Below are 25,702 nucleotides of genomic sequence, written 5' to 3'. Positions count from 1 at the left end.
CATTCATTTTGAACTTCCAGAAATAGAAAGCTAAAGAGAGCTGTACAGTCAGTTCTAAAAAGAGGAGTAATAATATACCGTTATTCATTCTTTGTCTTATGTCGTAACAACTGGATGTCTCTAAGAACCAGGCAAATAAACACAAATGCTGTATCCAAAGTTCACTTATTCAAAGCTCACAAAGAATAATTTGCATACTATGCATATTCTCCCAAAGTAAGTTCTTCAAAACATAGATTCTTTAGATATATATTTTATAATAATTCTGACTATTCATAAAGTGATAGCTATAAATGAGTCTCAAATGGGGATGATTATGCAGCCGAGGGGATATTTCACAATGTCTGGAGACATGTTTGACTGTGACAACTGTGAGTGTACTGTTAGCACCTAATGTACAAAACCAGAGATGCTAATAAACATCCTATAATGCACAGGACAGCCCACCACAATGAAGTATCTAGCCCAAAACGTCATTACTGTCAAGGTTGAAAAATTCTTTTGGAATTCCACTTCAGTACTAGGTCCTTAAAAGTACTTATTACTTTGATAATTAAAATGACAATGTCTAAAATTCATTTTTTAATATCCCCTAGAACACACTTTGAACATTCTAATCTGTTTATACATTTTTCATAAATTAAATATAAAGCAAAAGGCATTAAAACATCTAAAAGTTTTTTTTGTTTGTTTTTTTTTTTAAGGGGTTTCTCTAGTTTAATGACAGAAACAATTCAAAACACATAAAATAGAAACATATATCTGCAAAAGAAAAGCTAAGAATGAAAACCATATCTAAGGATGAACATGTGAAGTTTTTACATCCATCACTTACATCCCAATAAACAGGAAAAAAATTCTTTTAATTTTTACATATCTACTCACAGTTTCTCTTATTTGTGCATCTAGAAGATAGTTGTAGGGACAAAATATTATGTCAGCATTTTGCATTAGTTCTCGTGCTGTGTAATATGGACATGCCTTTAGTTTTTTCCCCAAGCTGACAAGTTCTTCTATATCCCAGGCCTTGTGCATCCCTTGGAAAGTCTGTAATGTGTGTTGATCACTAATTTTATGAACACCATGATAAAAATAGCAGGATTTTCCCTGAAAACAAATATGTATAGTTGAAACACTAGAACAGAAGAACTAAAACAAGTTTACCTCAGAATTTTTAAAACATAATTAAAGCCACAATATAAAAATTTAACAGAGGAGACAGAGTACACCAGGTCTATAATATAACCATTTTAAAGAACTACATTAGTTAACTCAGATAGCACTCCAGATCAGTACAGCTCTAGACACTCCAGATTAACTTGAGAAACATTTTTATTAAATTAATTTATCTTTAATTGAAGGATAACTGCTTTACAATATTGTGTTGGTTTCTGCCATACATCAGCATGTATCAGCCAATGTATACATATGTATACATGTATACATGTCCTGAAACATGTATACATGTTTATGTTAATTTTATATATCATGTATTTTATATATTAATTTTATGTATCAATAAAATGTCCTTAGTGATGTATACATGTACACACATGTCCCCTCCCTCTTGAGCCTCCTCCCACCTCCCACACTTCCCCACCCCTCCAGGTTGTTACAGAGCCCCAGTTTGAGTTCCCTGAGTTACACAACGAATTCCCATTGGCTCTCTATTTTACAGATGGTAGTGTATATGGAGAAACATAGTTTTAAAGTATATTTGTTGTGACTCATGTTCTGATTAAAGTGATATTAGGCAAAAATATTACTGGAAAGATACATAAGAGCAATAGTATCACTAGTTGCTTTCAAAGATGAGAGCCAAGTGACTTAGGGATAGGACTGAGAGAGGTTTTTCTCTATAGACATTTCTGTATCTTTTCAGTTTGAGCCATGAGACAGTACGACTTAATCAAATACAAATATTAATAAAAACAAAGGAAGGAAAAAAGAATGCAAAGTGGGAAAGAGGGAAGAAGAAATGTCCCAGGGGACAAAAGTATTCATCATATAAAATTGGAAAATACAAGCATACCAAAAATCTATAAATTACCTAAAACCCCATTATATAAAAAATGTACTATTAATATTTTGATGTATCTCATTTCAGATTTCTTCTCTATATATCAATATATCTCTGTAATGTGAACCAATATTAAAATGAGAACAAATCAAATTTTCCCCAGGTGCATGCACTGATTATTACTAACAATCTAGTCACTAAGTATTTTTTACAAAACTGGTACTGCCTTTTTTCTCATAGCCTATTTTATTGAAAATCTTATCAAATATATCTTTTTATATCACTAAGTCTTTTTTCATTGTTGCTTACATATATTGGATTAACGTGCCACATCTGATGAACCAGTTGATCACTGGACATTTAGACTGGTTTCAATTTCTGCTTTATAAATAATGCTGCAATAAGCAATTTTATGCCCATTTCTAAATATTTTCTTATCATACATTTTTAGAAATGGCATTATGAGATCAGAGAGTATATTTTTAAGTTTCTTGAAAACCATATCATCAAATTATCCTCCAGAAAATGTTTATGAACATTTTATATTACCCTTTTTCCACATCTTTATCAACATTATCTTTTTTTATTTTTGCCTATTTTAAAGGCAAGAACAGAATCTTCTTTCAGTACTATCTACTAATGTCCTTTGCCATTCTATTATTGGAAGCAAAAAAATTTTATTAACATATATACACTAATCAAAAAATAAGATGTTTGATAAAATGCAGTCCTGGCAAAGGCACCATATCCTACTAAAAGGTGTATAAAATTAGAAGTATAAACTTCTATTAGAAGTACAAAGGAAATTTAACTACCAAATAAAATTTCACCATTAATGTAATTATATATATAGTGCACTGTTTAACAGCTCCCACCAAATTGGAAAGAAACTAAATATCTGCCAACAGGGGATATGTTAAATAAATTCTGACAAATTCATATAAATGGTATGTGTAATGCTTAGTCACTCAGTCGTGTTCAACTTCGCAACCCCACCCATAGACTATAGGCCACCAGGCTCCTCTGTCCATGGGGATTCTCCAAGCAAGAATACTGGAGTGGGTTGCCATGCTCTCCTCCAGAGGATCTTCCCAACCCAGGGATTGAACCCAAGTATGGTCCTTAAAAAATGAGGTTGATTTGCCTTTGTGCTGATTTTTAAGCTTTAAAAATAATCTATACACATACATTATATAAAACACATATTATAAATGTTTTAGAAGAATACACATAAAACTTTATAGTAGGTTCCTTAAAGGGATGGAAAGAACTAAAAAGAGAGATCTTCTTTCATTTAATACTTTTCCATAATTTTGAGTCTCTAACCATGTATGTTAGTTTTCTTTTTCAATTGCCATTTGGTACTATGTGGTGAAATAATGGGCCATTTTAATTTTCATTAATTTTATATATCAATAAAAAAATTAATGTGATTTTGAAAACTAATATTTATCTTTCCCAGTTTGCTATCCTTAACCACTGGGGAGATATGTGTGTGTGTGTGTGTGTGTGTGTGTGTGTGTGTGTGTGTGTGTGTGTGTATTTTTACCTACAAACTATCAAAAATGAAAATCTGTTTTTAAAATATTCATACATTATTACATATACAAAAATATCTAGACACTGCTAGAAATGGAGTAACTTATAAAAAGGTTATAACTTACAAAAGAATGTCTGCAAATTCAAGGACAAGGCATGATCAGCTGAGGACTGCTAATTCAGCCATACCACTTATTGTTCCTCCAAGGTATTAAAAATAAGTATTAGAAAGGGCTCATCTGTGTTTACTTGCTTCAATTTTGTATTATTTTCACTTACTTTATCTAATCTCTATTATTCTTTTTAATCCTTCATGCCATGTCAACTTCCCTATACCATATGCCACCGTTTGTTTTTGTTTCTAATGCAGTGAAAACTCTAACGGTTAAGAGAAAACTTGCTTCTTCCTTTCTCTCACTGGGCAGACTTCAGGGCCCATCTTTCTCATGTGACTGGGCATCAAAAGTAGCTGAACTAGAAGCCTTTTAAGAGTTCTCCGACCACTGACTGACATTTCTAAAGTTCCTTCTAGCTCTAAAATTCTATGATTTCGGGTCTAGAGACAGTTGGAAATATGTCAAGTATCTTTCATACTGACTTTGATATCAGATTAAGCTTAATAATGACACACCATTTCTTCATTCCAAGTATCTTTCATACTATTCTGAAAGTTTTTATTTGTATTGATAACAAAGTGATCACTAAGGTGTCTTCAAGTCTATGGTTATGGACTGTTAAATCTCATCTTAATAAAAAAAAAAGATATTCTTCTATACCTAAAATAATTTTTTAGAATGATTTCAACAGCTAGTTAAGATGATTTTTTCTTAATTGAAACAAAATTTGACTTTTAGCAGATATGTACATTGCTTTTCCAGTATAGGAATATAAAAGAAACAGTGAACAAAAACACATGTGCCTTTGGATCAAGCCAAAAAATCAGAAAGTTTACACTTTAAGGGCACTTAGAATGACACCGCTGTGCAGGCTGATAGCAAAACCAGAAAAGCTCATCCATTTTAGCAGTGTAATATAACCCAGAGGGGAGTCTGTCAATTCAAGTGTTATCACACTCAACTCTTTTTCACTTAAACTGTCAGTTATCTATTTATCATTTCTCTTTGGTAATTCAGCCATAGTAAACACAGACACCTTTAGTGACTTTGTAATTGGCCCTCATTACAATACCAAATTACCCTCATGGCTTGGGAACAAGAAAGAGAATGTTCATGTATGCCTTATGAGCTAGCCATTCTGAGGCAGAATTATGTCAAGACAAATGCAGATATCTTCAATTATTTATATCATTAATATTCAAAAATAAAAGATTTGTTTACTTTAAAACAGAACCTGAAGGCCGGTGAAATGTTCTGAATATTCAAGTCTATGTGATTTTTATTTTTACAAGATTCAAACTTAGAATAAAGATCAATCAAAATACATAACCAACACTGCAGGATTCTAAAAGATTACATAAAATATTTGCTTTCAATGCATAATCACATGATAAGTTTCTCAATAACAAGTAGCAAAAGATAATGACAACACCAGCAAAACTTCCTGCACAGACTAAAAACAAATTTCAAGCATTTGAGGAATTTAGTAGATCTTTTAGCCACATTTGGAAAGAAGTCTACTTAAGTATAAAATTTATGGGTTTTTATCATGAAGAGCCTTTTCTCTATTTTATTATTTTTTTTAACATTCAGCTTTTTAATGTTTTTATCTCTCTTTGAAGAGAACTTTTTAAATATACAGTGAAAAGGTTGCACAATTCCTCAGTTAAAAAGAATATATATGGAAACAAATATGATCATACAATTTTAACAATGGTTCTGATTCAGTTATTCTATATTTTCTTATTGATTCTAAAAAAGTCACTTAAGTTTTTCCACTGAAGCCCCTAGTACTTATATTTCATACTATCTATCGGGTTTGAGTATCTACTGAGGCTTCTTTTGAATAATCCCAATAAAGGCTGAATAAATTTCACATAATAGTAGGAAGCACTGAAAAAGAAAAACGTAATACAAAATAATCTATTCACATTATACATTAGGAGATGATATACAGTTAAATGAAACTAGAGTCTAAGAGGCTATAGCTAGCTCTTAGACTTTTGTGTAGAACCAACTATGTTTGACAAAATACAGAAAGACAGAACTTTCAAAATATATTAAAATATCATTGGTCATTTCATATACTATCAATTCATCAATAATTTCTGGGTATAATTCCAGACTTGTAACTTCAATTTTAAAGTAAACTAGTTATCTAACTGGTACACAGACAACTAAACTAATACTGGCAAAATATTATCAAAAAATCATGACTTTAGTGAGATTTCTTTATTTCCACCTAGCCAAAATTCATATTATTCTAAATTTCCCCAGAAAATTTCAAAGCCATAAATAACATATATTTAGTTAATAATTTACTGTAATTTTTAAAAGAAGTTTATACTAATCAGAATTATGAGACAGTACAGTCATTACGTTTCTCAATTAAAAAACATTTTAAAATTTGCCCAGAGAGGTCCTATGTAAATTACCTTCTTTTGAAATTTCTAAATATGTAAAATATATCAATTAGATCTAGTTAGGCTAAATCATTTAAATGTTTTGTACTCCTCATTTGACCTCCATGTTTGACTGTTTTTAAAAGAAGAAATTAAGACATGGAAATTAATTTTCAAGGAATTAAATAAATATCCCCCAAAAAATAAATAAATAAATAAATATCCCCATGTTTTAGGACAAAAACTCATAATTTTAAACTTGAATAAAAGATTTCCTTATGGTAAAATTACTTTTAAAAAAATATCAACACTAGCAATCGATCTGACTTAAGTGATCACTGTAAATGTACATATAAAATGAACACAGAGTAATTTTTATCTTTTCAGCCTAATTTTTCGCCTAAAATAAATGAACTTTACTCACATTTTTCCCATCCAGTAATTCCATGCATTTTTCATTTCTGTTGAAGTTACCTATTACTTCCGGATGGACACAAGTATGATCCCTGCTGGAAAGAATAGTCATCGGGACCCCTGAGTACGCTGTTCTCTGGAGCTCTCTAGTAATCTGAGCAATCTGCTTGTGTGTGCGTGTCCCAAAATATATTTTGGGTATCTTGGACTTCCCTCCATGAGCCTTCTTAGTGGTATTTGAAGAATCTTCACTGTTTCCTTGTTTAGTAGAACAGCACCTAGAACAGTGACCAGGGGGCTGTAACAAAGGAAAGAAAAGATAACTAATGTCTGGTCTACCACGAAATTTTTATCAAACTTTTCATGGAATCAAAACTATAAGTAGTGAATCACAATTGCCAAATAAAGGGAAATTCCATAATGCCACATCATCTAAAATTTGCCTTTAAAGAAAAAACTGCAGATTCAATTTCAAATTGGTTCTCTTTCACTCAAGTTACAAATGTTTCCATATTTGCATTGTTTTCTAACATACTACTCCAACTCTCAAATTCCAAATGTTCTAAGTACATTTTAATTCTCCTCTTTCATAAAATTATAAAACTAAGAAAAAATGAAAGACAATTTTCATTTTTGCTTAGGCTTCAAGTGAACTGTGATACTACAGTTTAGATTTAAGAGTACTATTTTCTTCACAGCACAATACATTCAAATATCCTATAATAAACCAGTATTTTAAAAAGTATTTTAATCATAACTTACAAAATAATAGAAACATCAAGTTGCATCTAAATCATCACTCAAAAACAATGAGAAAACTATTTGCTAGCAAAGGTATGAAAATGAAAGCAAATTATTAATACTTAATAATTAAGACAGGTTGCTTGTGTGGAACAAGTATATCTGAAATTCAATTACCGGTCATGGAATATAAATCCATCAGCACAATTAGCATTCAAGATAGCTTTTCCTAGACAATTTTACTCAATTCAGTTTCATAATTAAAAGTTATATAAATGGCTCCTTAAATATACCATATGGAACATCAGGAGTACAGTATAATATTTACCTGACTTTTCTCTAGTTTCAAACTCAAAAATTTTTTTAAAAAAAGCTTAATGCTATATATTAGAACACACTGGTTCTTAATAACTACTCTCTTCTCAACCTCAGTTACTATACAAATGAGACAGAATGCAGCCTCCTTTAAGAGAAGGATTAAGAAATGGTTAGTTTATAGGAATGGTCACTGATAGGGAAAAATACTAAATAGCACAGTAGCTTAAGAGAACTTGTACCAGAGAGTTTGAGTTTAGTAGAACAAACACTCCATTTAACTGAAGGTTTTTTTTTTAATTATAATCAGTAAGATTAGCCTTCATAAACAAATGCTAAGTCATAGCATGTTACACCACAATACTGGGGATCAAGCTGTCTTTTAGCCTCAACTCAGTGGAAAAGCAAGTTCGAATTACTCCCAGTCTCGCTCAACCTTGTCCGCCATTAAATATTACAATACATGATAGAATGGATGTAAATGTGACCCTTCTGGAGCTGTCACTCACTGGGATAAAAGGTTCACTGATGTGCCAAATAAACAGTCAGTCAAAGCAGATAAAGTTACAGCCATGCTGGAATTGTTACATTCCCCTCTCAGGTTGCCAGTAACAGCAGATTTCATTACAGAGTGCTGCCACATTAAATAGCCAGTTCCAAATATCCTGCCTTCTATATTGAATAATTACTTATTCACTGAAAGGATAAAAAGAAGAGTTATGAATGGGGCTCTTGTCAACAGTGAGGCAGGAAACAGCTGACATGTGGTTTATGTTACATATGTTGCAATATCTAACAATTTCTGGTCACACAGAAAATGGAATGCAAATTATATCACGGTATTTCTGACTGAATTCCTTTTAGTGTTTTTCAATGATCAAATTAATTAACTTAGTAAAAGAATTAAAGTAACTCTTGGTAGCAGAATTAGTTTATTTTCATATTTTCAATCTTTTTACTCAATTATATCTCTTCCCTATGATACAGTTAAATTCATTGTGAATATTAGAATGCTAGGGCCCAATGCACTATGATATCTCTATTGGATATATACAAGCCTAAAAGTAATTCAATAAAGTAGTCTTTTTCCCATGGCTTGGAAAACCTACTTTTTGATGATACTTTTCAACGTATTCCACTTAAAGCTTTAGGATCTACTCCTTTTATTTTCATTCAGCTATTTTTCTAAACAAAAAATTCAATTGCTATAGAAAAATACAAAATAAGTCAACCACCACATATAACTAGCAGATCCTGCTACATGTAACCATCTTTCATATTTTTCCAATAAAAAAAAGATGCTATTATACAGTCTTATAACTTTCTGCTTTGCATGCAAATGTTTTAATTTTAAAAGCAGTATTTGCACTAATATCTTAAAGGGATCTGCTTATCTTAAAATGTTATACTAACAGCATAACTAACAAAAGCAAAATATATAGGACTTGTTTTAGAAAGTTCTCACTAGAGTAGCTTTATTATGTACCTTAAATGTTTTTTTCACTCCATAATTGAAAAAAAATCATAAAACACATCTAATTTTTATATTAAAAATGTTTTATGTTTGTTAAGTCTTCCAGTGTTCTGAATTATACAATTTATGAAATCAAAAGTAACTCCTCAAGATGATGGTTTTCAGTGAGTGGCTGGGCAAGACAGAAACTAAGAAAGTTGATTCTTATTTATTTGCAGTATTAAAGAGGAATTACTTCTTCAGAAGTGATCTTCTATTGAATTTAAAGGATTTGGTATAATCATAGTTGAAGATGGAAAACACTGAACGCAACAATAGAATAGAGGCTTAAAAAAAAACACACTTATTTAGTAACAAAAGAGAATTATTTGTACCAAAATCAGCAACTTTCAATTTTGTATGAAAACAGAGAAAGAATCCTGAAAACAGCAATGATAAGAACTCATAAAATCCTCTAGTTCAAAATTAGGCTAATATTTTCTAGCCTCTCTCTGAAACTCTCTGACCTAGGGATCTTAAAACAACAGGTGAATAAAATTAAGTATTTTTCACCAAGTAATTCTCCTGCTGACAAATGATCAAGTTTACTTCCCACAGGGATATTTTCCTTTTGTTTTTGCTCTTTAAATTTATATAGCTTGTATCAGGAAACTGGAGAATAAATTAAAAAGTATTCTTTCTCATCTAATATATCTAAATGTCAAGTAAGATAAAACACATAGGCTCCCCAAACCTGGAATCTCTAAGAACTGTAGCAACATCATATGGTAGAACTAATCTCTTTAATAGATGGCTTCTTTTCCCATAGCTGGAAACTGTCTAGAGTTCCTTTTCTTTAACAAAAGGCAAGAAAACTTAACCCAAATACAGCCCCCCAAAAATCTACTATCATAAGAGATGTGGATATGACAGTTGTATTAGTTCCACATGTAGGAGTCAACTGTTTAAAAATACATTTCAAATCTACAATAGCCAAAAACTGTTCTTAGGAGCAACCAGGGATTTTATAAAATTATCTTTGTGTCCAACAATTTCTATTTATTCCCTCTCTTGTCAGACTATATAGATATGCATTAATGCTTTTTGAAAGGATAAAGAATGAATATAATATTTGATCTTGAAAGGGCAACTTCTGAGTCCTTGCCACTATTCCTTTCACAAGGTTATAATCAGAAGTATAAGTAGATTAAGATAACTATGTCAACCTCTAAAGTTTCATAGCTCTCGCCAACCTTTCCCCTGAACAACAATGAAAATTATTATGTTAAAATTACTATATTTACTTGGAAAAATAAAAATTAGCAAGGTGACTAAACATGCCTAAAAAAGGATAATAATAAAGGAGTAGTTAGAAATGACTGCATTGTCAGAAAAGTTATTTTGTGAATTCATAAATCAGGGGAGTATCTAAACAGAATCTATGAACTGAATTCTACAAGTAAGTGTAAAAGGATGTTTAATATGAAAAATAAGCACATAAAGAAGTAGAGAGGGGAAAAAGACCAGAAAGAAGCTTATCTGCATGAAATAAAGAGAAAACTAGGTCCATGAAACAGTAACATACTTTTCCATATATGCATGCATTGTCTTTCAACCACACTGCAAATTCCTGAGGACAGAAACTATGTCTTACGTTACTTCATATACTCATTCATTGAGCATGGTATTTTGCATACAACTGTAACTTAATTTTTTTAATTGATGAATTGTGACTAATGTCTCTAAACCAAATACTGTACCCATGTACCACATTTTATTTATCTGTAGATGTTTAATTGATGCCCAAATTTTACTTCTTCACATATCAAAAAGCTACCTCAAAATAAAAAGGTTAGCCTTTAAAAAAAAGTACAGAACAATTTGTTATCTTTCAAGAACAAAAAGAAAAATCATCTTGTTATGTTAATATTTGGGCCACTTTAGTTGTGAGTGGCAAACACATATACTGATATATTCATTTAATAACTATCATTTATTAAGGCTGTCCCTGTGCTAAGCACTCTACTTGTACTATCTCATTCATTCATCTATCCATACATCCATTCACTCATTCATTCAAGAAACATTAGAATTCCTGACATATTAAGCCAAATAGAAGACAATGACAAAGATCATTTCATTCCACCAACAAAGAGATCTTCACTTTTTAATTGTTCTACAAGGTATGTTATAGGAGATTATCAATACCAGTTTCACTTAGTACTCTAAGTGCATTATTTTCTGAATGCAACTACAAAATATTCTTAAGCATAAGCTATAAAATTTACTTCATAAAAACCATTTTAACTTATTATTAGTTGACATTTAAGTCACACATTTTCTAACAAGATGGACATTATGTTGCACAAGGGGGAAAAACAAAAATTCTTCAGTTGAGAGACTCTTTAGAGCAAGCATCACACTTCTTCTACAAAGGACCAGAGAGGAAATATTCTAGGTTGTATGGGTCATAAAATCTCTGTCCCTATATACAGAAAAATATCTTTATGACCTTAATATAGGGAAGGATTTCTTAAACAATACACCAAAAGCACAAGTGACTGAAAACAATCTTGAGAAGATACATATGCTGTATACAACCAACTGAGGGATCAGTCTTCATAACACATAAAGAATTCCAACAAACCAATTTTTTAAAAAACCCAATAGAAGAATAAGAATCCAAGAACAAGAAATCACAGGAGAGAAAAGCAAAACACCCAACAAACATCTGAAAAGATGTGCAACCTGTGCAACCTGATGTTCAAGTTCCTTAGAAAGAGAGAAAGGGAAGTCGATCAGTTGTGTCCAACTCTTTGCAACCCCATGGACTGTAGCCTACCAGGCGCCTCTGTCCGTGGGATTTTCCAGGCAAGAATACAGGAGTGGATTGCCATTTCCTTCTCCAGGAGATCTTCCCGACCAGGGATTGAACCTGGGCCTCCTGCATTGTAGGCAGACGATTTACCGTCTGAGACACCAGGGAAACTAATTAGGAAAATGCAATTAAAACCCTAATTGTATTTCATTTACATCCACCAGACTAGGTGTCAGAAAAGATATAAAGCAACTCTCTTAAACACTGCTGATCCAAGTATAAAGTGACACAATCACTTTGAAGAACAAGTTGGTGACATAGCGATATCAAATACATACAGACCCTTGGGCCCAGCATGAGCCTGCTAGTCATACATGCTAGTGACAGACTTGCAGATTCAGAGAGATACAAGAGGGATATTCTTTGTTTTACTAGTGATGAAAATAAGCTAAATGTGTCAAAAAAAAAAAAAGAATGAGTAAATAAATTGTGGCGTCTATCAATGGAATACTGTAGATAATTAAAAAAAAAAAAAGAACCAGAGTTCTAAGTATCAACATAGATAAAGATCAAAAAAAGTGTTAAGCAGGTTAAGTGTGACTTAAACAAAATTTTATTTTCCCCATAAACTTCCAGACAAACTGATGATAGGAATAAAACTATAAAAACGTTAGGTAAAAAATTAGGAATCCCCACTACAGTAGATAATCCTTGGAGCTAAGGAACGTAGTACACATTTGGAAAATGCTAAAGAGTGCTTCAAAAGAAACCTAAAACAGCAAATACACTGGTTACTCCTCAGCAGCTTAATACCTAACAGAACAACTATCATCTTAATCTCTTGTGACCAAACTTTTCAACTTAATTGATTAAGAAACAGACTCCTAATTTACATCCATGTATTGTTGCAGAGGAGAGAGTTTGGGATCACCCGGAAACTAGAAACACAATTTTATATACATTATTTAGAAAGTGAGTCCATAAGTTATCATTATGTGCTCACAGAAGACTATGACTTATTTGGGTGAGGACTTTACTCCAGAATTTATGTCTGATTTTACAAAGAAAATAAAATAGAAATAGCATTTTATTTACAATGAACTTGCTTAGTCACATTAATTCTGTAAAGGAATAAACAAGTTGATAGTCCAAAGAAGATAATTTTATAAAGATTCCTCTACTACTTGTAAATTAATTTCTCTTTTAATGTTTGTTAATTATGCAATATTAACAAAATTCTATAACAGTTCACTAATGTTTATTTCTAACTCCATTTTACAGATGAAAAAATAAAATCTGAAGCTCTTCAAGTGGCTACAAAATTCATGATAAATTTGTGAGAAGTTAGAATTCATAACCTTAAATCTTTAAGTTTTAATTAACAAGATCATTTTTAATCTACCATTTAACTTGACCCCCAAAAAAAAGCAAAATACTGCCCTTTTTTATTTCCAAACATCATGCACATGAAGAACTAGTGGTAAAAACAAGTCAATGAATACCGAATTATAGTTTGAGGCATATGAAAGAAGGTTTACTGTTAACCTTTATTAACCATTTGCTGTTGTCCCTGCCATCTGAAGACGTACTGACTGCCTGTTGCGCAAACTCTCACGGAGGTGCACACTCTAGTTAAGATAGCAAAAGTGACGCAACTATACCGTTTCAACTATTCTTTTTTAAAAATTCAAACAGTAGTACTCTACTGCCACAGTTTCATGATTAAACTGCACAAGGCAGCTGTTTATCCACTCACAGCAACCAGCAGGTGAACCTGATTCAATATTTATCACAGGCTTTCACAGATCACTGCTAACCAAGCAAACGTTTTAATTAAGCTGGAACTTGCTTCAAAGAGCTCATTCAAGATGTCAATCAGCAGGTAAGAGATCAGATACAGTGTCAGGTGAGAGTGTGTAATACAAATCCACAACTTTCTTCATCCCATCGCTGTAAATTAGCCTGCTCTAAAGTTCAGATTCTGATTGTAACAGACTGCCAGTCTCCTGGAATGTGTAACTGAAGTCACTCAAATTCTATTGTGAAGGTTGTAAGCAATATGTTAAACTGCAGTGGGCTAGCACATTAAGACAGATCACTTGCACGGTTGTTTTTTGATACCATAAGTGTCTGTTACCCTGCTCTCCACTTACTGTTTACTTTCTTGCCTACTGTAAATGGGAATTCCTCAACACAGCTGCCTCAGTTTCTGAGTTTATAACCAAGAACACCCCAAAGTGGTATAATTTTTCATCTAAATTTATACTAGAACAATCATATTTCTCTAAGACTTCTCAGTTAAAGAACAAATATAAAGATGACCAACCTATACAGAGCAACAGTCCTCCTGGAACAGTAGCACTTTATACAGATGTGACTATAGCAATGAGTCTAAAAGTATAGTGAGTAGTCACACTGAACAACTTCATGAGAAATACCTGGGATATTTATTGATACAACAAAAAAAAAAAAGGAAAAAAAGAAGAATCAAAGAAAGGAAATGGGGGAGAAAAAGGAAAGTTCTTCCTTAGAGAAGATTGCTAGCTAAAACTTGTAAATAGAATGATAAAATCTTAAAAATCACTATTTTACAACTCCCATGTAATAGTTGATTCCTATAAGGTACATAAATGGATGCTAAAATCACTGGGTAAATGTTGCTGGGAAACAAGATACTCACAGAGACTCCAAGTATCACCCCAAAGATTACTTCTTAATTACAAAAGAAAAATATGCCTTTATAATGGAGACCTCGTGTCACCACTTTACCCAAGTGGTCGATTTTTAACATTAGCAGTAGGGAGACAAACTGGCATCATGTGCCTCTTGATACGCTATAGTAGAAAATATACTTATGTACTTTCCTTGAATAAAACTACATGATTATGAAATCTAAACTATCAAGCCATGAATCAAAAAGTACCTAGGAATACAGAAACTGTGGTAAACGACATATTATTTAGTTGGTGAAAATAAATCCAACTGCACCCTTATGATATTTGCAGTTGTATATTTTACTTCAAAAATCCTTTGGAATTATCCGATATTTTTATTTTCTCCTTTATCATACAGTATTTTGGCATTTTTCAAACTTTTTTCAATTAATCTTTTTAAAATGAGAAAACAAAGCCATCCTGTGATGTCATCTTCTACATACTGACCAAAATGCTACAAATAAAAGAGATTTCTGCTTCTTTCACCACCATTAAAAATTAGTAGACAAATTATCAGTATCCAAGCCTCTAAAGCAGCGCTAGTTGCCACAGAGCAACTAAGGCCGTGCACCACAATCAATGAGTTATGAGCTGCAGCTACTGAAACCCCACTCCCGAGATCCTGCGCTCCGCAACGAGAGAAGCCAGCGTACTGCATCAGAGAGTAGCCCCCACTCGCTGCAGCTAGAGAAAGCCTGCTCACAGCAAGGAAGACCCAGTGCAACCAAATAAATAAATAATTACTTAATAAGGAAAAAAGATTTATAAATGGACAATACACACATGAAAAGATGTTTAACATCACTAATCATTAGGAAATGCAAACCAAAACCACAAAGACATACCATTTCCCATCCATTAGGATGGTTATAATTTAAAAAGAAAACAGAATACGGAACAGAAAATTACAAGTGCTTGGCAAGGATGTGAAGAAACCGGAACCTTCCTGAGAATTCCCTCATGGTCCAACGGTGAGGGTTCTGTTAGGGAACCTGTGCAGGCAGCACAGGTTCAATCCCTGGCTGGGGATCTAAGATCCCACACACCTCAAGGCACAGCCAGGAGAAAAAAAAAAAAAAAAACAGAATCTTCCTACACCATCAGTGGGAATATAAAATAGTGTAGTCACTGTGGAAAATAGGATGGAAATTCCTCAAAAAATTAAACGGAATTACCATGTGATCCAGGTATCCCACCTCTGGATATATATCCATAAGAAGTGAAAGCAGAGATGAACACAAAGATATTTGTACACCAGCATTCATACAGCAGCATTATTCACAATAGCCAAAAGAGGAAAACAACTCAAATGACCACTGACGCATGAATGGATAAACAAAACGTGATATACAGGCATTGACCAGAATATTAATCATACAAGGGAATTCTGACACATGCTACAACATGGATGAACTCTGAAGACATTATGCTATATGAAATAACTCAGATACAAAAGGATACACATTGCACAATTCCACTTATATGAGGTTCCAGAGTAGTTAAATTCACAGACAGAAAGGAGAATGGTAGTTATTAAGGGGCTGAGGCAAGGGAGGACAGGAGTTATTGTTTAGTAAGTACAAGAGTTTCAGTTGGGAAGACAGAAGAATTCACAGCAATGTGAATAGACTTAATGCCACTGAACTGAACACAAAAAATGGTTAAAATGGCAAATTTTGTTATGTACATTGTATCACATTTTTAAAAAAATACATTTAAAATTGTATCATTTTAAAAAAAATGAACAAGAAAATCTGTTACCAGCAGCAGAGCCACACTACAAGTGTTAAATGAAGCTTTTTAAGCTAAAAGAAAAATTATATAACATAGAAACCTGAACCTACATGAAGGGATAAAGGGAACTAGAAAAAGGAAATAAAAAGATGAAGCAAGAAATAATTTTCCTGATTTGTAAATTTATTTAAAAAATGGAGGTAGACTTCTGGTTTCCATTTTTGATATAAATATCTTGGAAGTCACCACTCCATCCTGACAAGTAAAAAGGCGAAAAAGCGGAAAAATCAATAACTTTTCCTGGATTAGTAAGAGAGGGGAGGACAAACCATTGCCTTTAAGATTAGGAGACAGGTGAATACAGGAAGTAACAGCTTACTGGAGCAGCAATACCAGTGAAAACCAGTGCAGGAACAAGTGCTGAACTAACAAAGCCTCAACTGTAAATGATGAACTGCTACAGGCTCAATATGCATGACTCTCTTAGTTAAAAATTTAGGGGTACTTAGTCATGGAGGGTTCCCAAATATTCTAAGAGTTATGTCTAGGAGCCAGATCAGGGGAGAAAATCACATGGGAGAAAAACACCCTTGTGCTCCCAGTAATGGGAGGGGGTAAGGCAACAATTTTGAAATATACCAGAACACTTTGGTTTTCTTAACAAACCCTGCCCTCAGGGGAAAAGGAAACTAGTTAACCAGAGCCTAATCAGTCGGGGTATTATCAGAGCCTAAACCACCTGGGGGAAGGGAATTACCCAACACTAGCAGTTCTAGCCTTCCATATGGGAGAAGGGAAAAAACTCCAATTCACTCAAGCCATCCTGTCCCAGTCCAGAGGCACAGGCTCACTATCACTAAAAGACTAAGACCCAATCACACGGTTACAGAACACTTACCTTCCCCTGACCCCTCACCACCAAATTACTAAAGATCTGTTTACAGCAGCTTCTTTTATCCAGCTAACATGTCATATCTAGCTAACAAGGAAGAAAATTACAAGGCATACCAAAAGGCAGAAGATACAATCTGAAGAGACTGAGCAAGCATCAGAGCCAGACACATCAGGGATACTGGAATTATCATATTAGGGATTTAAAACACCTATGATTAATATGCTGAAGGCTCTACTGGATAAAGCATATAGCATGTAAGAACACAACAATGTAAGCTGAGATGGAAATCCTAAGGAAGAGTTCTTTTTTAATGCTAGAAATAAAACACTGTAGCAGACACAAAAAAAAGCCTTTGATGGGCTTTTTAGTAGACTGGACATAGCTGACAAAAGACTCTGAGCTAGTGGATATATCACCAGAATGTTTGAAAACCAAACCTAAGATAACAAAGACAGAAAAACAGAAGAGAATACTCAAGGACTGTGGGACAACTACAGACAGTTAGCACGTGCATAGAGGGAATACTAGAAAGGAAAAGTAACAGAAGAAACATTTGATAGAATAATGACCAAGATTTCCCCCTACCTCATGCCTGACACAAAAAAACCACAGGTTCAGAAAGTTCAGACAACACCAAACAGGATTAAATGTCAAAAAAAAAAAAAGCTACGTGTAAGCATATCACCTTCAAACCACAGAAAATCAAAGATTAAAAAAAAAATCCTGAAGGAAAGAATTCAGAGAGGAAAAACACCTTACCAACAGAGGAACAAAGATAATAATTATATCCAACTTCTCCTTAGAAGCCATGCAGCAAGAAGAGAGTGGAATGAAATATGTAAAATGTTAACAGAAAAAACCACCAATCTAAAATTCTGTACCCTGAGAAATTATTCCTCAAAAGTGAAGGAGAAATACAGACCTTCTCAGACAAACAAAAACTGAAGGAATTCATTGCCAGTAGACTTGCCTTTCAAAAAATGTTAAAAGAAGTTCTTCAGAGACAAGAAAAAAATTTTTATATACATAAAGTAAGCAAGAGCCCTGGAAAAATTAATAGTGAATATGAATTTTAAACTTTCATTTTTCTTATTTGACCTAACATAGAATAGTTTGGTCAATAATGATAATAAGAAGAAAATAATAATACTTAATTTAATAATTACTTTAATTTAATTTAATAATAAATAATAGAAACAGTTTAACTTTAACACAGGTTAGAAGTGCACAGTTCCACTTACACAAATTTGTTCCAATAAACATATTGGAATTTTAAGATTTGCAAAAATTTGAAAAAACTCAGATGAACCAGAGCCTAGAAATACAAATAAATAAATGTATGGCATGTCATAAATGCATAACATACATGTAGATGCTAGTCTTTCCTTACATAGGTATAAGGTGAGAGACATTTAGCATAAAATTAATAATATGTTAGCTTTCTATTTTATAACTTTCAAAGAATTACATTACCATATAGTATTCCTCTCTGTTTCATAATTGGAGAAACTGCACATCAGCATATCATCACAGGTAAGTGGCTTTTTAAAAAAGAAAGTAACAATGTTTTTCTAATACCATATTATGAACATGACTGTAATACTTTATGCCTTAAAAATTGAATGATGATTGATTCATTAGTGTATAAGGTTACTGTGAAGCAACTATATCAATTACACTAAATTACCATAAAAATATCATATCATAAAGCTTTTCCAATATCAATGTATAAATTTTAATACCTCTAAACTAATACAAATTCTTTTTTTCACACTATCTTTTCATTTTACCTAGTGTTAGAAATACAGATAACATCTACAGTGTTTTGTATCTAAGACAATATTGTTGTGGTTAATGACTTACATTGATGCTTCATCTTATAGATGATGCAAACTTACAGTAGTGGTACAGTACTATAAATATATTTTCTCTTTATGATTTTCTTAATAACATTTTCCTCTCTCTTTACTCTCTTACTTTACTGTAAGTATACAAATAACATACAAAGCATGTGTTAACTGACTTTATGTTATCTATTGGTAAAGCTTCTGGTCAACAGCAGGCTATTGGTAGTTAAATTTGTTGTTGTTGTTCTTTAGTTACTCAGTTGTGCCTGACTCTTTGTGACCCCATGGATTGTAGCTCCTCTGTCCAGGACCAGGCTGCTCTGTCCATGGGGATTTCCAGGCAAGAATACTGGAGTAGGTTGCCATTTCCTGCCCCAAGGGATCTTCCCGACCCAGGGATCAAACTCTTGTCTCCTGCATTACAGGCAGATTCTTTACCACTGAGCCACTTGGGAAGTCAAATATTATACACAGATTTTTGACTGCTGGGTGGGGGGGGGGTTGGTGTCCCTAACCCCTGCATTGTTCAAGGGTCAATTTATATGCTTATATAGGCATGAAACAAATGATAGCAATGATACAAGGGATGGACTGAAAAATTAGCATTATACTGTATATAAGATACTCATACTACCCATGAAATCATATAGTGTTATGGGAAAGTACACTTGGATTTGCCATAAATACATACTGCAAAATCGAGGGCAACCAGCAAAAAAGGGGAAAGGAGGGAGGGAAGGAAAGAGGAAGGAAGGAATATGATGGCTATGCTAGAAAGGAGAGAAAATGGAATCAAATAAAATACTTACTTAGGACATGTGCCAATGCCTACGGCCTGAGCCCACCTGGGCCAGGCCCTGGCCCACTGCCTGAGCAGAGCCCATGCATATGGCTGGCTCAGGCACCCTAAGGCTGCATAAGTTTTGCAGGTCACATTAAACTCAGGACCTCCACAAAGAGGACCCACTGGGGGTTTTTTTGTCCCAAGATGGCAGCCTCCAGCCCGACACAAGTTCTGGATCTGTACCCAGCAATGCTGAAGAAAAGCAAGCACTTCATCACCTACAACTACAGAACTTACACCATCAGGAGGACATGAGTTGCCTTCAGAGAAAATAAGAATGTAGAGAATCCTATAAAAATTCAAGCCCTAATGAACAAAGCCAAAAGAGACATTAGAATAAGTCTGTCAACAGGTCATACTGGTCAACTGTATTCAACTGACAATCCTGTCACTGAGAATCAAGAGAAGTCCAGGCTCTAGGAAGCCAGGACCAGCCAGCACTGGCAGCCAAGGACCACCTTCAGCATCCAGTCTGCTTGGCAAGGGGGCTCCCAGCAGACCATGAGCAGCCTCTGCATCAGCTTTAAATATGTTCTTGCTCTGTTTGCCCTATAGGAACTGACAGACTGAGTGAGGTTTCCATTCTTCTGCAGTCTCAGTGACAAAGGATGGCTGTCTCTCTTTGATTCAAATATTAGAATGAAAGGTTTGGAAAAAAAAAAGAGAGAAGAATGAAGAGTTGGGGCTCTTCAAAAGAATGCTGTGTATTATTGTGTCTCCTTCACCCTACCCCTCCTTTGTAGCTCCTCAGCACTTATAATAGAGCATTTCCAGATTTTGTTTCTTGATCTTTGATAATAAACAGAATTGTCTCCCTAATCCTTCTAAAATAAATAAATAAAACAAAAATAAATAAAATGTTTATTTAAAACCACAAAAGGCATAAAGATTGGGAAACAAAAAGAAGAACACAGAACAAGAGCAACAAATAGGAAATGGTAATATATATGGTAAATATTAATCCAATCTTGTCGATAATACTTTGAACATCAACGGTCTAAGTACACCAGTTAAAAGACAGAAATTGTCAGAGAGGATCATAAAACAAGACCCAAATATTTGATGTCTATAAAAAATCTACTTTAGATATAAAGACACTTCTAGATTAAAAGTAAATCGATGGAGAAAAATATACCATGCTACAACTAATCAAAAAGAAGCAGAGTAGCTATATTAATTTTAGAGACAGAAGGCCTCAAAGAAAGGAAAGTTATCAGAGATTTCTTAAAGGTCATTACATAATGATAAAGGAACCAGTTCTCCAAGGGAAAAAAAACAAAACATTCCTCAACATGTATGTGCCTACCATCAGTGTGTCCAACTATATGGGACAAAAACTAATAGGAATGCAAAAGAAATAGCTAAATCCACTATAATATTTGAAGTCACTATCAGAAATGGAGAGACCTAGCTGACAGTTCCGGAAAAGGCAATGGCACCCCACTCCAGTACTCTTGCCAGGAAAATCCCATGGACAGAGGAGTCTGGTAGGCTGCAGTCCATGGGGTCGAGAAGAGTCGGACACGACTGAGCGACTTCACTTTCCCTTTTCACCTTCCTTCATTGGAAAAGGAAATGGCAACCCACTCCAGTGTTCTTCCCTGAAGAATCCCAGGGACGGTGGAGCCTGGTGGGCTGCTGCCTATGGGGTCGCACAGAGTCGGACACGACTGAAGCGACTTAGCAGCAGCAGCAGCAGACAGCAGCAGCTGATAGTTCAGTTGGTAAAGAATCTGCCTGCAAAGCAGGAGACCCCAGTTCGATTCCTGGTTCAGGAAGATCCGCTGGAGAACAGATAGTCTACCCACTCCAGTATTTTGGGCTTCCAGCTGGTAAAGAATCCGCCTGCAATGCGGGAGACCTGGGTTCAATCCCTGGGTTGGGAAGATCCCCTGGAGAAGGGAAAGGGTACCCAGTCCAGTATTCTGGCCTGGAGAATTCCATGGACTATATAACCATGGGGTCACAAAGAGCTGGACACGACTAAGTGACTTTAAAAAACCAAGCAGACAATCAATAATGACATACTTGAACCCAACAATAACACCAGTCAACTGGATAGAACTGACATCTACAGACTTTCATTCAACAGTGGAAGAATACACATTTTTGCCAACTTCACATGGAACATTAACCAAGAAGACCACATTCTGGGGACAAAATGTACTTTCAAAAGTTTAAAAAAATAGAAATACAATGTCTGCTCCCACAATGAATTAAACTAGAATTGATAAAACAAAGATAACTAGAACACCCCAAAATAAGTGAGGATCAAACAACATACAACTATATAACACATGGATCAAAGAAAAAAGTCAAGAGAAGTTTAAATATAGTTTCAGTTAAATGAAAATAAAAACATACCCTATGAAAATACATGGTAGGCAGTCAAAGTAGTGCTGTGCAGGAAATTGAAAGCATATATTAGAAAAGAAGAAAGATCTAAAGTCAGTAACCTAAGTTTCTACCTTAAGAAACTAGAAAAAGAAGAACAAACTAAATCTGAATTAAGCAGAAGAAAAGAATAATACAGCAGAAATCAATGTAACTGAAACAAGAAAACCAACGGAGAAAAATCACTGAAACCAAAACCTGCCTCTCTGGGAAAAAAAAAAAAAAATCAATGAAATCAATAAGTCTCTAGCCAGACTACTAAGGAAAAAAGAGAAAAGACAAAAATTACTAATATTAGGACTTCCCTGGTGGTCCACTGGCTAAGACTCCAAGCTCCCATTGCAGGAGTCCTGGGTTTGATCCTTGGTCAGGGCTAGATCCCACACGTCACAACTAAGAATCTGCATGCTACAACTAAGAGCCCTCAAGCCACAACTACAGCACTCACAGGCTGCAAAGAAGATTGAAGATCCTAAGACCTGGCATGACCAAATAAATATTTTTTAAAACTATTAGAATCAGAAATGAAGGAGGGACATCACTACAGAATCCATGGACACTAAGGATAATAAAAAACTACGATGAAGAGCTTTATGTGCACAAACTTGATAACCTAATGAAATAGATCAATTTCTTAAAAAACACAATTTGCCAAATCTGACACAAGAAATGAACAATATGAATAGGCCTATATATAGTAAAGAATTAAATCAATAATTTGTAATTTTCCAAAAAGAAAGCACCAGACCTAGACAGATTCACTTGTGAATTCTACCAAATATTTAAGGAAGAAATTCTACCAATTCTCTACAATCTCTTTCAGAGTATAGATGCAGAAAGAATGCTGCCAACTCATTCTATTAGGCCAATATTTGCCCAAATACCAAAGTCAGGCAAAGACATTAAAAGAAAGCTACACACCAATATCTCTCATGAACATGAATGCAAAAATCCTCATTAAACAATATCAAATATTATCAAACTGAATCCAATAATATGTAAAAAGAATTATAAACCATGACCAAGTGTGATTTACCCCAGCTATGTAGGTTGGTTCAATATTTGAAAGTCAATCAGTGTAACCCATCACACACTGGTAGGCTAAAAAAGAAATATGACATACTCGCTTAGTCATGTCCAACTCCTTGTGACCCCAAAGACTGTAGCCCGCCAGGCTCCTCTGTCTATGGAATTCTCCAGGCAAGAATACTAGAGTGAGTTGCCATTTCCTTCTCCAGGGGATCTTCCTGATCCAGGGATTGAACCCAGGTCTCCTGCACTGCAGGCACCATCTGAGCTATAGGGAAATCTTAGATGCAGAAAAAGCATTTGACAAAATCCACACATACATGATAAAAACTCTCAGTAAACTAGAAATAGTGGAGCACTTCCTCAACTTGATAAAGACTATCTACAAAAAACTTACAGCTAACATTATATTTAATGATGAGAAAGGTGAAGATTTCTAAGATCAGGTACAAGCCCATGCTATTCCCTCTCACCATTCCTTTTCAACTTTATGTCCTTGCTAATGTTATAAGACAAGAAAAATAAATATATGGTATACAAATTAAGAGGGAAGATATAAGCAGTGGAGGACTGCTTATAGAGCACAGACCTTTGTATTATAATTTTTAAAAAGGCCCTTTTAAATAATTACAAAGAGTGTTTGCTTTCAGATGCCATGGGTTACACTTTTATGGGCATGACTATAACCATTTTTGTAAAGAGTAAGAGTTGTATAAAATAAGAAATAAATACAATACTCAAAAAAAAAAAGACAAGGAGGAATCTTTAATATTACTAAGTGAAAGAAGTTCATCTGAAGGGCTACATACAGTATGATTCCAACAATATTTACTATTCTGGGAAAGGCAAAACTATGGAGACAGTAAAAAGACTAGTGATTGAAAGGGTTTGCAGGAGGAGAGGAAAGGTATGAATAGGCACAACATAGAGGGGTTTTAGGGCAGTGAAAATACTCTGTATATCACAGACACATGTTATGACCCATTTTTCCAAACCCATTAAATGTACAGCGCCCATAGCTAGCATGTGGAAATGTAAACTAGTCTCTGTCCGATTATGACCTGTCAATGCAGGCTCGTCAACCGTAAAAAATGTACCATCCTGAGGACTTCCCCGGTGGTTCAGTGGTTAGCCGTCCACCTTCCAGTGCAGGGCTCAATCCCTGGTCAGGGAACTATGATCCTACACGCTGCAGGGCAAGTAAAGTTCACACACCCCAACTACTGAGCCTGCATGGTCTGGAGCCTGAATGCCCTAACTAAAGAGAGGCCCACATGCTGCAGTGAAGATCCTGCATTCCACAACTAAGAGCCAGTGCAGCTAAATAAATAAATAAAATTTTTAAAAAAGAAACATGCCATTCTGGTGGGGGATGTTGATAATGGGATGAGTTGGGTAGGGCATATCTGTACCTTCCCTTCAAATCTGCAGTGATCCTTAAACTGTTATATAAAGTCTCAATAAAAAATTAAAAATCAAAAAAGTAACTGATGATATCAAGGAAAAATAATAATAAAATGCTCTATGGTTCATAATACATACAGAAATAAAGTATATAACAAAAATGACATATCAGAAGGTAGAAATAAAAGCATAGTGGAAGAAAGTGGAAATTAAAGTATAGTGGGAGAAGGTTTTTTTGTTTTTTTAGGTAAGAAGTGGATTAACTCAGATTCAGAGAGACGCACACTCCATAGAGCGTGGGCCATCGCAGAGGGCAAGTGGGGCTGAGAAAAGGTTTTCATACACTGTATGTTAAGTGTATGCCAATGCCAGAGATGCAGGAGATGTGCATTCGATCCCTGGGTCAGGTAGATTCCCCGGAAGAGGAAATGGCGACCAACCATAATATTCTTGCCAAGAAAGTCTCATGAACAGAGGAGCCTGACAGGCTATAATTTGTGAGGTCAGAAGAGTTGGACATAGCTGAGCACGCATGCATTCACAAAATGCATGTGAGTAAAATACTTGAAAGCAACAGTGATAAATTTAAGATGCAAATTATAAATCTCAGAGAAACTCCAAAACAGATAAACTCAGAGTTATAGTAAGAAGAAAATGGTGGAGAAAAGATGGAATCCTAAATCACGGTCAATTAATCCAAAAGAAGGCCAAAAAAATTATAAAAGGAAATAAAGAACAATGGAGACAAATAGAAAATATACAACAACCATAGTGATTATTATATTAAATGTACAAGGTGTAAACACTCCAATTAAAAGGAAGGGTTTATCAGAGTGGATAAAAACAGAAGATTCAATGATGTATAAGAAACCCATTTTAAATGTAAAAACAGATAAGTTAAAAGGATGAAAGAAGATACACTACTCAAACACTAATCCTAAGAAAGTCAGAGCAACTATATTAATTATGAAAAGTAGATTTCAGAACAAAGACATTTCTTAATGACAGATAGGTTAACACACC

The 25,702-nt window shown here is 34.2% G+C and overlaps 1 protein-coding gene and 1 pseudogene across 1 annotated transcript in view; one reads left to right on the top strand and one right to left on the bottom strand.

Moving 5' to 3' along the window:
* BRIP1 (BRCA1 interacting helicase 1) overlaps positions 1-25,702 on the bottom strand; it is a 186,596-nt gene that overhangs the window by 130,568 nt on the left and 30,326 nt on the right. Inside the window, exons 7-8 of the mRNA XM_043902887.1 lie at positions 6,502-6,789; positions 886-1,107 (exon numbers count right to left, since the gene is read on the bottom strand). Of these exons, the coding sequence (XP_043758822.1) occupies positions 886-1,107; positions 6,502-6,789 (510 nt within the window). The remainder of the gene's footprint in view (positions 1-885; positions 1,108-6,501; positions 6,790-25,702) is intronic.
* LOC122695661 lies at positions 19,997-20,272 on the top strand (annotated as a pseudogene).

Source organism: Cervus elaphus, chromosome 5 (assembly GCF_910594005.1).
Source record: "Cervus elaphus chromosome 5, mCerEla1.1, whole genome shotgun sequence".
Taxonomy (NCBI): domain Eukaryota; kingdom Metazoa; phylum Chordata; class Mammalia; order Artiodactyla; family Cervidae; genus Cervus; species Cervus elaphus.
This window is presented reverse-complemented; position numbering and strand designations above follow the sequence as displayed.